At 39.0% G+C, this 15,530-nt stretch overlaps 1 protein-coding gene across 1 annotated transcript in view; it reads right to left on the bottom strand.

Annotated features, from left to right (window-relative positions):
• Positions 1 to 1,154: 1,154 nt before the first annotated feature.
• STMN2 (stathmin 2) overlaps positions 1,155 to 15,530 on the bottom strand; it is a 39,149-nt gene continuing 24,773 nt past the window's right edge. The window contains exons 2-5 of the mRNA XM_086884189.1: positions 15,395 to 15,490; positions 14,596 to 14,768; positions 4,485 to 4,676; positions 1,155 to 2,508 (exon numbers count right to left, since the gene is read on the bottom strand). Of these exons, the coding sequence (XP_086740315.1) occupies positions 2,449 to 2,508; positions 4,485 to 4,676; positions 14,596 to 14,768; positions 15,395 to 15,490 (521 nt within the window). The 3' untranslated portion in view covers positions 1,155 to 2,448. The remainder of the gene's footprint in view (positions 2,509 to 4,484; positions 4,677 to 14,595; positions 14,769 to 15,394; positions 15,491 to 15,530) is intronic.

Genomic DNA, 15,530 nt, shown 5'->3' on the forward strand with positions numbered 1-15,530 from the left:
GGCCCGGCACCAGAGATTTGTTCTTGGCTTGTTCTCTGAGCAACTGTAGCCAGGAAGACAAACAGGAAAAGGGCTTGAAGTACTACCAGAATTTGTTAAATCAATGGGTAGGGAAAACTGTAAGTGGCTTGTCATTGGGAAATGAAAACAGAATCCACAAGCCCTGAAGATAAGATCCTGAACCTTAAATTTAATTACAATAATGTTATTTTTTTTTTTTTTTACTGGGGCTTAAAGCAATATACAAACATTATAGGTTTGGCAACATTGAAGTTTGTGTCTTCCAGATTCAATATCTGCTATCTGGCTTCTGTGCCATGTTTACTTCTGGTAATTTCATGAGAAAGATAAGTAATTTAGGCAAGAAGACCCAGCTGCCATAACAAGTTGGAGTACTCATTTCATTCTGTGGTATTTTGAGTTCACTGCACACAGAGCTGAGCTCACAGCCTTTCTTCAGGTTCAGCTGGTGCTGCTTTTTGACCGCAGGCCATCTCTTGGCTCTGAAAAAAAGTCTGCTAAAATAAAAAACTGACTGTTGCAGACCTGGAGCATAAAGTCCATCGCTCTGAAAGAGCAAGTAAATGATGCCACTTTGATGACTTCAAATAATTAGTTTGGTTTTCTAGTAATCCTAGAGATAATTCTTTATCACTTGTACAGTTCAAAATGGGGCCTGAATCAATTTTACATCTCAGGTCTGCAGTTCAGCAGAAACCCAAGTGATTTTGTTCTTCAATAAATTCTATTAATCAATATTTTCTACCCTGAAAACCAGTGTGTTAATACCCAGAATCTTGTAGTTATTGATGTGTGTATCCAGAGCTAGATTATTTACTTTTCTTTCCCCAAATTCCATTTTTCCCCAATGTTGAGTCAGGATTAAGGAGTGCATGTGCATGCTTATGTAGCTAGTTCTTTTTAATAAACTCGGTGCTAGAGGTCACATTTACAGGCTCAGTTTATATGGTAATCTTTAAAAACAACCAGCCTAAGCACTGGAAAATGAGTATCAGGGGTTAGTCCCATATTAGCAGAGAAATAAGTTTGGTTTATTAATAGGTCTTGTTTAAGTCTCATATCCAAGCTTTTAGGTTTTCCCCTTACATGGGTACATGCCAGAGGCGTAATGGAGCGAGAGAAGAAACAAGCCCTTTTTCAGTTCACAGAACCCCAATTCTTTATTAATCACAGCTTGCTCACAATGACATACAGGAAAATAGCACTAATGAAGAGTAGAATATGCAGGCAGCAACCTCTAGGGGGGTAGGGACAACTTCAAAACTGCAGCTATTTTGGGGATGATGTGTTAGGTTTGGTGATACTGTACTTGGCACAAGCACCCTGTCTAGTCATTCCTCCTGCTTCAGCCCTCTTAGTCCTAGATGTCTGTCACTAGGTAGGGTTGGCTAACACTGAAGAGTAAAGGTCATGATGAATGGAAGTCAGCAGTGTCATAAAAAAAAAAGGTAACAACTGGCTCATGGGTTCCAGGTGAAATATTCGGTAGCCTCTTGTACTATTACACATGTAATGTGGTAGCATCAGATAAGTATCATAGATCATGGCACCTACAGATAAAGCCACTTGATGCTATCTATTAGTTGCTCCATCAATAAATTTTCAAGTGGTGAATTAAGCTCACTTTACAATTAGCATTTTTATGGCTGTTTGGCATCATCCAGAATTTGTCACAGCTTGATGGTTACAATGTGCCTCTTAAATTTGTCTCAAACTGGTCTTGCTTGATTTCATTCTGTTGAACAGCTGTTGTTGCCTCTCACTTCAAAAAGCAGGAGCAACAAACACTCTACAAGGAAATTCAACCTCAATTGTACAGCACAGTCCAGAGTCCTGCAGCATAAGTTGCATTTGAAAAACCCTTTTAAGAGCCTTTTGTCTTGGACAGCTGAACGTGAAGTCACAATACCCGTGATCTAGTCACTGTTTCAAGAAAGCTTATTGATGGCAAAGCAGCCTAGGTTATTAGGCAATGACTGGTCTCTAGCACCATAGAACTACTACTGACCTCATGGTGGGTTGGAATGAGAAGTCGCAGGGAATGGAATTAGACATGAGGTGCTTTGAATGAACAGACCCAGCAAATTCAACCGAGTGGAAATAGACAACATCAGAAGCCTGTTACAGGACATGTAAGATTATGAAATAACTTGCATAATGCAATAATTGTATTTTTTAACAAAAATGTAAGTATTTACAAAATAAGATCCAAGTTTTTTAAACATCAAGCAAATCATTCTGCAAAGAGACCGCATTGTTTTTATTTTTTTTTGTTTCTTTTTTAAAGTTTTTTATTGAGTTCTTGATTTTTACCTTTTTTTTAAACCACGTCATACATTTCCCATACTTATATCTCATGATCCATAATAATATAGGCAGGGGGAGTTTACTAATGGTGGGGATGGGTCACATCCACCATTGCTGTTTTCAGCCAGACAGTTCCACCTGGAGCTCCTTGTTTCTACGGACCTCTGCAGCATGCCTCTCCTGGAAAACATCAAGAAGGGAAAAATCAAACCTTTCTCTCATTCCACCTGCCTAGGGAGACTCATGCTGACAACCTGTTTAGGTCATGCGTTGATGCTTGTGCAAAACTTGTTTCACAGCACAACCATCTTTAGAAGAAGCAGCACAGGAGAGGTGTCAGCTGGAAGCATGTTTTGTGCTTATTTTCTGCTCCTGCTCTGGAGCTCAGTCTTTTATCTGATATGGCCTTATAATCCTCAGCACTTCATGGAGTTTCATTTAAAAGGGCCACATAGAGAAGTGTTGCTTGCAGCATATAATGTGCCACGTGCTCACATTTACCCTTCGAATTCTTGGACATTAAATTAATATAGGGAAGGATGAGTGAGGAATTAATTGCCAGCACATTGTATTTTACTCTTCTGCAGCACTTAGGAACTATAATAAAGATCCAAGAACTTAGTTGCAATAAGCCAATCTGAATGTCTCAAACATCCCCTTAGTATGAGCACTGGAGCTACCTGTCCTCTTGATTCTTTCTCTGTCTCTGCCAAAGAATACCATCTATTGCACTGATTGAACCTGTACATCAGTCCTTGAAAGATCTGTAACACTGAATGCCTTTTATTTGTTGCTTGGTGTTCCTATTAACTGCAGTATACAGAAGTTACCTCTGCAGTAGCTGCTAGACACCAGTACCTTGGGGCACCCACAGCCCTGTGGAACTTTGGAAGACTTGGAACCAGTTACCTCACTTATTTTTCTGTATATTAAGGATTCACTTTTGATGTTGGCAAATTATGTTTGTTTTTGATGTTTTGGTGTTGGCAAAATTATATTTTTTAATTGCTGGTCAGTGCAAATGTTTCCAAGTGAGTTACTGTCATCTTTCTTCAGAAGTCTTTCTTGGGTTTCATGCATATATGCTAACAAATTTCTGTGGAAACAGGGTTTAACAGTCTGTTAACATTAACCTAGGACAGAGAGATGCGTCAGCTGTCCTTCCCACTTCCTTTTGGACCTCAAGGATAACCAATTTGCTTTTCCCTTTGTTTTCATAAGGTCTGGGTATGTGCCTGCAAAGGAAACTAAATGCAAAAATGTCAAGCAATATGGCTATAGTTCTTAAGCTCAAGAATTATTCTGTTTACATTTTTATTTGTAACATCATCCTTTGACTCTGTTTCTTTCCTACTCTCAAAGACTTTTGTCTCCATCAAAGATGTAGAGGTGCTTTTGAAGATCTTCTGGAAAAACTCTGAGGGCTGTTTTCTTTAGGCAATTTAATAGTATATTACAAAGTTCAATATTGAGACAAACAAGTGATCACTCATGCAGAACAAATTATTTTTTCCTTAACTTTTCTAAATCTTTATTTGCATGTTTCCCTTGTGTGGAAGGTGTTTTTGGAAAAGGGCATATCTCATCCTGCATCTAGGGTTTGTGATTCCCTGTTTCCTCTGGCTGCACCAAAGATCTCCATAGGAAAATTTACTCTCTTCCTTGCAAGACTCGTGGAAAGACAGACCTCTTTTGCTGTATATGAAAGAATTTTTTTCCCATAATTTCTCATCTTTCTCCTCTGGGCAAAAACTAAAACCCATGAGGTTTCCTCTGAACATCAGGGAACACTTTTTCATTGTGAGGTGACTAAGCACTGGCACAGGTTGCCCAGAGTGGAATTGGTGTCTTCATCCTTGGAGACATTAAAAAGCCACCTGGACATGGTCCTGGGCAACTGGTTCTAGGTGGCCCTGCTTGAGCCTGGGCCTGGACCAAATGATCTCCAGAGGGCCCTTCCAACCTCAACTATCCCGTGATTGTGTGACTGTAGCACTTCAGTCCTTTTTCAAAGGGAGTGGGGGTTTAGGCAGGTATCCCTGACTTAAAAACAGCTCAAGTGTAGCAACTGAAATAAGGACTATGCACAACATCTCTGCAAAACATTGATTAGATTCTCCTCTCTAATCTAAGGTAAGGAGTGATGGTGTGGTTACCTTCTCTTGGAGGCGTTCAATAAGAGCAGCTAAATTAGCTTCACGGTTTTCTTTGATCTGTTCCATTTTCAGTATCAGCTTTTCTTCTGCCATTTTGCTGAAGTTATTGTTCTCCTCCAAAGCTTTTTGAAGCACTTCTCGCTCATGTTCTCTCTTCTCTGCCAGATGTTTCAGCACCTGGGCCTCCTGGGACTGGAAAAAGAGATGCAGCTGAGAGGAAATACTCATGTGGAGCAAAGCATGTTGCCATGTTGCCAGGGAGCACAGTATGTTGCCATAGGGCAAGAGTTCCCTGAGTGTGGAGACTGTGTAAAGTTTGCTTCTCTTTTTTAGAATGGTCACTTTGTGAGCGAACCGGGTCAGCCTCAGTAAAACAGTGTTTGGAAGCAGGGTAAGTGTGGGGTACACGCCTGAGGCAGCAGCAGAAAGATGTCCAAAGCACTTCTGTTAACAAGAAATGCTCTTGTGCTGCTGCCCTAGCTGGCCTGGATTACTGCAGTGGTTGCTCAACCCCTGACAGCTGCAGTCTCTCAGCTATAAGCCTTTTATCTTTAGAGATAGGGACCTGGCAGGACAGGTGCAATTTTCACCCAGGTTGTACTCTTCTTTCATGAGCTTGAATAGTTAACAACTGGCTTGGAAGTTCATTGACATGAAAGACAGGTAGCATCAATTCAGACAATGTTTTTTACCCATTGCACCTATATTTGGATTAATCTCACTGATTAGGAAGGGAGAAAAAGTGTTTTATTGCATAGGAAATAGCAAAAATTTTTAGTTTAAAGCTTTTATTTTTCAAGGAAGATAAAAACTATGAGTAGGAATTAAACAGATCCAGTCTATGCAGTCTATGCTTAATATTGTGTTGTTTCTTGTTGAATTGTGTCACTTCTCAGAAGCGTAAGGTATGTTATTTATATTAAATCAAATTTCTAACAGGAAACCACTAATCCTAGGAAAGAAGCCAAAAGATTTGCAGCATTGGGCCCATTCTCCAGTCAAATCTAGTTGAAACGACAGTTATTTGGAAAGGATAAACAACATCATACACTTTTGGATAAAATAAATAAGAGGCAGCATGAGAAGAAACAGAAAAACAGAGAATGAAATAGGATGCTGGGACGCTAAATGCGTATTTGAGTGCTGATCCCTAGACACTGTTGCCATTGTGACCCTTAAAAATGAGTTAGTTTAAGGCCTAAATTAAAGGTTTTAACCATTAATTACCATTAGTGGTAATGAAACATTTTAAATTCTATCATGTGTTTTTAAATGGACTGAAAAAGGCTGCAATTCTTTTGTATGAGCAAGACCCCACTAGGAGAAAACAAATATTTTAATGAAAGCAAGATATGCATAAAGCCAAATGCACTGACAAGGCAAATTAAGCAGATGCTAGAAAAGGCTGCAAAGGCCAGGCAGAACATCTTGCAGCAAGATGTTGAAGTAAAACACATCTGGCTTGGAAAGGCTGTAATGGCTTGCTTGAGATCATAGGAGAGAGCCACTTCCATCCATCCTTATCACTTAATGCCTTTCACCTCTGGCCTGGAGGCAGGTACAGCCTCATTTCTCAAACTGATCCCTGGAGCACTTGCTGGTAGGAATGATCCTCTGGAAAGGCTGGCACTTCCCAGCTACTCTTCCTGACTCTTCCCTCCCTTACAGCATATACTGAACAGAGTAATGGAGCAAGCATTTTTCATGTCTTTGCCCCTGTTGTGCCAGATGAAGGATGTTGCAAATGGGAACAAAACCCCTCAGACAGATGAAGCCAAAAGCAGGGCAAGTTTCACTGGTGGAATATAGAAGGATGAGCCAAAGACAAGTGGAGCTGGGTAAAGAAGGAATTTTTTATAGCAATTAAAAAAATCATAAAAGCCCCATAATTTAGTAAAAATGTCAACATTTTTAATAATAATATAATAAAAGTATCTTATTTTGAAACAAAATATTTGATTTCAGATACTTAGTATTTAACATTTCTTAACTGTAGATTATTTTACGATGTAAAAAAGTTATTTAAAAAGATATGATGCAATGTAAAACTGAAATAATGAAATATTTTCATCTCTTTTTCCCACTTGTGGACAAACCTGAGTGGCCCAGTTTGACCAGTGCTTGTGAAATTATTCTGAATTTTGTTTTTAATTTACTATTCAATGACAATCTCTTGTCTACCTTTGGAAAAGTTATGATCATTACATTTTGTTTGCTGATATGAATTTTGTGAACACTTTGCTTAAATTATGTAAAAGTAAGGGATAATCTGAGAACCCATTTCTCTTCCTCTTGAAAGTTTCAATAGAAAATACACTATTAGACTAATTGTAATGTCCTTTCCCATGAAACATTTCAGAAGAGACTTGTTAATTTGAAAGGCTAACATTTCATGGTGTTTAAATATGCATATATAATGTGTTATAAAATCAGATCTTTTGGATTTGGAAAACAATTTTCAAGGACATAGCCATGCACTAATAAAAAGTAAGATTTGGACTATGCATATAAGAAGCATTTGCTTTTAATGGAGGTTGTGAAATGCCTTTGAGACTTTGAGGCACCTGTCCATTTTTCAAGATTTGTTTTCTTTCATTCAAACCCTTTGCCTTCTGGAAAGACTTTTTATCATAAATCCTGGAGAACAGTGGAAAATTAGAGCTTCATATCAAAGCACACACATTTCTGGATGCTGTGCTGGCAGACAGTACATTCAAAAGTAATTTGTCTTCTAATTCATGATAATGAAGAAAATCCTTATACTCTAATTCAGTATTTACTGGATGCAAACTGTGTTGGCACCAGAAAGACACTGCTTGAAAGCTGAACCAGTCCTCAGGAGCTGACTGTAAACCCCTAATGCGATTTTCCTTTTCAATATGTCTTTAATCCCATATTGTAACGAATTTTGAGAGAGGAAAATCATTGGTACCCAGGACTGCTTCAAAATAAAGGAACCCCCCTTCCTGCCACAAAACATCCACAGGGCAGAGTCTCATTTAGACTGATGTCCCTTCTCTAATGGTGGTGTAGCCCAGCTGTCAGTCTGCCTGTTTCCCTGGTGTTCAGACCATTCTGAAATCCCCTTATGACAATTCTGGAAGGCGGCTGCTATGTGTTTGTACTGGATTGTCAAATGATTTTCTGTTTCCAACCCATTTGGCAGCAGAACTTGGCCACCCTGTCTGTTCAAAGTCTACTGCACATCCAGAAATGGGTAAATGAATGACCATGGATACCCAGGGGAGCTGGGATTAATAGACTCCCTTTGTTGTTTGTCTTGGCTTTTAAATGGCTCTGTTTGGACACACACAGTTCCAGTGATGCAGGATTCCAACATACATAGGAAGTTTTTATTTTGAGTTTATTTTAAATGCTGTTTGAAGTGCTGGAAAGGATATTTTCAAATCTTTGATAGTTCTAACATAGCTGTAAACCTCTTATGGTAAGTGTTTCTTATACAGATGTAGTGAGAAAATGAAAAGAAAACAAAGCTGTAAATGAGATGAAAGATAAAGAGACTAATAAGGAGAGAAAAATATGAAATGATGAAAAATCAAAAAGCAGTATTCAAGGGAGAATATTCAGAAGACTTCTTAAATATAACAGGGCATAAACAATGCAGCTCCAGCTGCAGCATCTAATGTTGCATCATAGAATCAAAGAACCATAGACTGTCTTGGATTGGAATGGACATTAAAGATCATCCAGTTCCAAGTCCCTGCCATAGGCAGGTACATCTTCCACTAAACCAGGTTGTGCAAAGCCCCATCCAACCTGATGTGGGACACTTGGAGGGATGGGGCACCCACAGCTTCTCTGAGCAACCTGTCTCACTTTCTCACCACCCACACATTAAAGAACTTTCTCCTACCATCTAACCTAAGTCTCCCCTCTTTTAGTTTAAAACCATTCTTCCTTGTTCTATCACTGTCTACACTTGGAAAAAATCACTTTCCCTCAATTTAAAAAGCCCCCTGAAGGCACTGAGAGGCTGCAAAATAATGTGGGGACACCAAAATGTTTATCTGTTAATATTTAAATATGTAAATATGGAGGAATAAAAATATTGGAGAATATTCCTGGTACAGATGGCTTTGCTCCAAGAAACATACTGATATGCCAGAAATGCAGGCAAACTCCTGTGATGTTCATGTCATATTTTTAAGGGACCATGTGCATCTTCATTTTTCAGAGATGAGTGGTGTGAAAGGAAATCCACATCTGTTACCTAGATGGCCAGAGACAGATGCAGACTACTAAACACTCATGTCATGAGCAAAATTAGTTATGGAAACTGGCTTTAGAGATACAGTGTTTAATTATTACTCACAGGAAGAAGATTCTCCTTATCTGAGTAAGAGGTGCTTTATTTTCTCACATCTATCTATCTATCTATCTATCTATCTATCTATCTATCTATCTATCTATCATCTATCTATCTATCTATCTATCTATCTATCTATCTATCTATCATCTATCTATCTATCTATCTATCTATCTATCTTGTTTGACAGATATAGCCAAATATTGAAGTAATTGGTATGGAGAGAAAAGTAATCCTTTATTGCTCTTAAACAAGAAATGGGTTCAGAAAACTGCTTTTAAGCTGGGAATTTCAGCTTGAATGCATTCAACCTCAGACACCAGTACCCCTTGTTACTAGGGTGTCTGAGACACGCTACCAGTCATGAGTGCTCCTCTTTTACAATATATTTGTTCACTGATTGGGGTTTTTTTTAACAATACAGTTGTTCAGAAGAAGTACAATAATGTTGGTATTCTTTAATATACTTCAATATTCAATATACTTTATATATTCTTCAGTATTCTTCAATATACTTCAATATTCAATATACAATATATGTGTATCTAAGAGATACTGTTAAGGAAGATTGTGAAGACAGGAGGAAAGGCTCCTACTGAAATGTAAATGCCAAGGTGAAGCCTAGGTATGGTGACTTTAAGTACTGATGTTTTCAGGGAAAGGAACTGAGGCTGGGATTCTTCCACGTAAAAACATGGGAATGGATACAAATTCAACTTTTCTCAGAAATAGCCACTTGGCAGGAGAGTCAGACACATGTGATCTGTAACTGGATGAAGCTCTGCTTCTAGTGAAGGTAGATGATGAACAATTTTGCTTAAATTTAGGTGAGGATCTCTTTTTTAAATTTATTTTTGTACAGTCTGCCAAATGACCTTTGGGATGTGGAGGAAAAAAAAAAAAAGAGTCCATCCATGTTGTGATTCAAGAAAACTCAGTTTCTCTTCCTCAGCTGGCACAAAATTGCTGCTCTCGTGGTTGTGACCTGTGGGGGTGAACAAGGCATGTTGGGGGCATGCAAGAGGTGCCACCTGAGCCCTCTGCCTTCATGTTCTGCTGCAGTCTGAGGCCTGGCATTATAATGTTAATGAAGACCAATGTCAAATTGTCTTATGGTTGTTCATTAGTGGCAGAGCCCACGGCAGACTGGGGTCAGAATGTTTGCCAGCACTGGGATGTACGCTCATGGCTCCACACGCTCTGAGACAGACCCTGGTGCCCAACACCAAATCCTTTCCTTGCTGGTAGCAAACATCTTCCTACAGCCACACATTCCATAGGCTAATGGGTTTCTTTTTGGATGTGGAACTGCAGTTTCTTGCGGTTTTGTCCAGCTTTTGTAAAACTTAGGAGTGAAGCACTGCGTGTAGACTCACCACGGTGTAAATCAAAATGTGACAGGAACATCTGTTTTCAGTGCTGATTACACCTATTGCTGGGACATTTACACAGAAAAATGCTTCATGCTGTATTCCTTCTCCACACAAGCACAGCTGAGGGCCAGCAGCAATAGAAAGGGAGATCAATAAGAGGGAAAGACAGGAGACATATGTCTTGGGCACTGCCTATTCTCATTCCCATCCTTCTCACCTTAAAATTTGGTGGGAAACTGTAACAGAAAGGAGATAGAAGAAGAAAGCTCCACCTTTGACAGGGAAATTGTGCCCTTCTCCACCTGTCACCTGGAGCAGCAGTTTTGCAGGTGCCATGCAATGTCCAGGGAGGAACATTCATCCCCCAGCTCTGCCGCCTTCCCTGCCTTGGCAAAGCCCCATCAGCGTCCTGTAGAGAGCTGTAAAACACGGGCAGCCAAAGCAGAGATGGATTAAGAGTACCCAGAGCAGCCTCTGGGCTGTGGGGCTGGCTCAAAGGAGCAGAGAGTTGGATGCTGAAGCCAGCACTGAGAATGGTCCTGATGCTGGCAGAGGTGCCCTGGGCTGGCTGCTGCTGTGGGGAGCACAGCAAGCCCAGCCCAGCCCAGGCTGCACCACAGGCTTGTCTTGGGGCATTCCCTTTCAATGGCATTAAAAAGCCATGAAACTGTAAGTCTATATCCAACAGCATGAAAGTTAAAAAAAATGAATGACTGTTTTCCTGCATTCTTTGTCACACTAAGCTCTAGGGATAAGCTTGATTCAATTTCATCCTAACACAAAGCCATTAAAAGGATTTGATTACATACAGTTTCTCTCCTGTAATCCAAAGTCTAGTAGAAATGCGCATCCCTTTAGTGTTTCTTTTTTTATGCTAGTAAGTAAATTTAACATAAGCAATAAAAATATATAATTTGACATATGCCCCTTGAAGTCTGTACACTAGTAATAACAGCTGAACATTCAAGGCCAATGGGCAAAAATAGATAAATGTTAAATATTCTGTAAGAAAAACTTCTGCTGCATACAATGTCACAGTGCTCTAATTTCTCAGCTGAGGATGATGAAAAGATCTTTCTGATTATCCACCAAGGTAAGAAAATATAGCACATATGTTCCAAAAAAAAAAAAAAAAGGATAACAGTGACATGTTGCCAAGATGATTCTATAAATGGAAAGGACAAATCTGTGACTAGCCCTAATGGGCTTTGCTATGTAATGCAAAAAGCAAAAAAAATGCGTCAGGTAGAGAAAAAGGGGGAGAAAAAGAAAGAGGAGTCCTCTAAAAGCTTACAAGGAAATAAACAAGAATGAAAAACTGGAAGAAGCATAAGCAGGAGACTGTAAGTGCATGTATTGCTCTAGATATTCTCATGAGTTTGAAAATTTATTAATGAACACTGCCTAATTAACAGAGCAGAACCTAATTCCTAAGCGGTATAAAATTCATTAGCAATTTTTCTTTAAAGAAGTCAATTCTCGTCCATTAGTTATACAGGATTTTAATTAGAACTGCACTGGAAGGACATGATCTAGAATGGCCATGCCTGACATAGACTGAAAAGTATGATAACAGCAGCCATGCTGGCTTTCATAAAAAGTCTGTCTGGCTCATCTAGCAGCAGAAAGTGGAAGAAGATGCTGAGGGCAACTAGATGAAGTTGAGCAAATCTCTCTAAATTTCATCAGTTAGCAAGTTCCATATTTTTTGAGTCACAAGTTCCATTCACATAATAATTTTCTATAAGGAAGTGCTCTATTAATTTTGCTATTATATTTTTTGACATAAATAATATTTTAATAACCTCTAAACAGTTTGTGATAACAAATATACCTTTAATAAACAATACATGGAAACATGATTCCTTTTTGAAATTGCTGTGTGATGATTTCTTTGAATGTTTTGTCCCCTTTGGATTGTGTGAAATGGAATATAATTGTTCCTATTCATCTTCTCATTACCATTCATGACTTTGTAGACTTCTATTTTATCTTTCATCTGTTGTCTCTTTCCAAGCTGAAAAGTGGACTATTTAATTTATCTTCTTATGGAAGATTTTCTGTTCCTCTAATTGCTTTTTTATCCTTCTCTGCACTATGCTCTTTTTTGGGGCCAAAATGAAATCAATAATTGAGATGTGAGAACACCGGGGATTTTAAAAGTGATGTAAAGAAACATTTTGCTCTGTTCTTTGCTCTTTCCCCAGAAACTTCTGCTGCAATGCTTATGTGGAGGATCTTGTCTATTAAAATAACTCAGTTATATGTTCATTCAAAATGAATATAATGTCAAGGGGAAGAAATGGCAGGTGCCTGTATTGCTATCACTGATTACCAATCTATTGCATTATGAGTTTTTCTTTAGGAAGAACAGTAATGCAATCAAAGGAATAAGATCTCTGAAATGTTCAATTTGTATTTTCCACCAAGTATACTAATACTATCAAGTTTTTAAATTGCTGTCATTTCATTCTGTGTCTGTATCTTGGGCATTTGTACTCAGCACAGAGGAACTTCATGGACTGAGTTTTTGGGGAATATCATAACTTGGGTGAGTGAGAGCTCACCCTTCTCAGCAGGTGCTAGTGCAAACAGAAATTCCTTTGATATATAGTCATGTCCTCTTACTGAAATGAATGTTCTGGCAGAGATATTTGTTTGAAAGAAGTGATAGTGCTAATGGGTGTGTGCTAGAACCACAGAGTCATTGTTAGCTAGTTATCAAGCCAGCAAAAAGGACAAAAGTAGCAACACTGCAGTTCTCATCTAGATGAATTGCTCAAATTAGTGAGGCCTGGAATAGTCAGGTTTCACTGCAAATCCAAACTGAGTGCCAGGTTTTAAAGACCTGTCAGTAATCCAGATCTACTGACTTCAGCAGACACATAACAAACCACTCACCAGAGTAATCATTCCCTTGAGGTTCTTGGCAGTGACCCTGATCTGGTCTGACAGGAATGAAAGAGAATGGAATTGCTTTCCCTGAATCTGATCCATGTGCTATCTGTGATATAGATGCTGTCCCTGAACTTCTGTATATGTTTTTGACGACATCAGGAAAAGCTCTGCTAACAGCAGTTTTATCAAGAAATCACATTGGTTAAAATAAATAGATAAATAAATAAATAGATTTTAAAAATAGATAAATAAAAAGCTGAAGAGACATATAAGCTTGTTTCATTTTCAGAAACCCTCTACAAGGGACTCCATGGGTAGGTATAAAGGGTTTCTAATGCCTATTTAACTGTGCAAGCTGATTTGCCACAAAATAACATTGATCTCCTGGGTGAAGGACACATAAAATCCTAAAATCCTAGAGCTTCTGCGGATCTCCTTTTGTGTGTCAGAAAAAAGAAACATGAATTAACCAGGACAATATATTACCAATTTTGATTTTGCTGTGGTCATTGCAGCCAGTCAGGACTTTTCTGAAATGGTGCAACACCGCGTAAATGCTGTGAGTACATAGAACACTGATGATTTCCAGACTGGCAATTCAGGCTGGCTATGGTGAGTGTCATCTTCTGGCTTATCTGATCTGGAGTTTGTCTTCTACTCTTTGTAAAAAGTAAAAAAGAAAAGCAACCCAATTTAGCACTGACTTAGAAAAAATGAAGGTCTCTTCAACACATCAGTCATGATGAAAGCCAAATAAGCAGTTAATGGATATTTCCAGCTGCCTTTGTGCCAGCCTTTGTGAAAAAGGTGTAACAACTCTTCCAAATAGTATGTGGCAAATTTAGTGATTATGAAACAGAGCTTTACCATTATGGGCAGGATCATAAAGAGGGGAAGACAGTCTGTGGAAAACCCTAGAAGGCCAGTTTCCATCACTACTGAAACTGCTAGAAATGCCTCTTAGCATCTGTGCTATGCTAGTGTCGTCATTTAATTCTGTGTGAATGATCCCAAACTCACTCTGTTCAGAGTGTTTCTCTGTATTGCACAAATAAGACATTTTAGCTGCCTTATGCAGACCCTGTGAATAATTTCCACAGACACTACAAGGAGTCAAAATCTGGTATCTCACAGAGCATCTGCTTGAATTGCAGATCTGTCTCTTAGACACAATAATTGCACTGGTTTTGAGCAACTATTACAGATACCCTGAATGAGACAGTTATGTTCACACAGTAACAAGCGCATTTGAACCCACTTGGCCCCTGTCTGAAGCTGCGTCTATTTTGTGATGCATGCTTCCCCAGCATTGAAACCAGTGAGGCTTGATTGCAAGCTGCTGAAAGAGAATGAACTCATTCATTTCTATAAACATATTGATGATTTTTGTCTGTGCAGGCTACCATGAGTCAGTGATGGCAATGGAAAACACACAAATGGACAGGAAACTCGACTGCTATTCTATACACTAAATCATGTCTAATTGCTAGCATTTTATTTTAAGGAAAGATACCTTTCTCCTCTCCTCTGCAGCCTCCAGCTTTTTCTGGATCTCCTCAAGAGAGAGTTCTTTCTTCTTTGGAGAAGCTAAAGTTCTTGGTGCTTCTGAGACTGGAGATGGCGGCTTTAGGATCAGTTCAAAGGCCTGGCCTGAGGCACGTTTGTTGATTTGTTTCACTTCCATGTCTGCACAATAAGGTGGGAAATTGTAAGTCCTTCAATACACCAGCAGTATGGAGGAGAGAAGCAGCACTGATATCAGAGTAGCATCAGAAGCACGGACAAGTGATTTAGCATTTTTGCCTTGGGCGTTTTACATGCAATGGCAGATTACGGGCAGAAAACTGTTCTCGGGAGTACATTCCATTTTATCTGTAACAGCTTAATTATACCATAATCTCATAAAGATAAAAATTTACAGCAATTCTGGAAGCTTATTGGGGTTCTGTGCCATTTAACACCCCCTGCAAGCAGTGCCCAAGCTGATTAATTTTTTAAGCATGCTTTCATCTTTTCTTCATCTTCTAGGGAATTATGCCAGCTATGAAAGCTGTAATTCTCAAACAGTGAGCAGGGAAAGAACAGCTCAGTATGAGAGGGCTAACATTAAAAGTTTAGTTAGATCCTATTAGGAACAATATCCAGCATCAGGGTACTGCACACTCCATAGAAAGTAATACCCTAAACCAGCAATTGTTAAGTCAGTAAAATATACACCAACTAAAACTATGGACTAGGGGGTGTTGTGAGTGGTTTCCCAGCACTAGCACATTTTCTGACCTGAAGCATGATTTCCAGCAAGCATCACTCACCATCATATTTATAGATGTTCATGTTGCGAGGTTCCGGGTAAAAACAGGAGCAGATCAGCGAGAGCATGGACAGCTCCTTCATCTTTTCCTTGTAAGCTGAAAGGAGAGATCTTGTTAGCATACTTCACTTCCCCAG

The sequence above is a fragment of the Cyanistes caeruleus genome, chromosome 1, assembly GCF_971803275.1.
Source record: "Cyanistes caeruleus chromosome 1, bCyaCae1.hap1.1, whole genome shotgun sequence".
NCBI classification, from domain to species: domain Eukaryota; kingdom Metazoa; phylum Chordata; class Aves; order Passeriformes; family Paridae; genus Cyanistes; species Cyanistes caeruleus.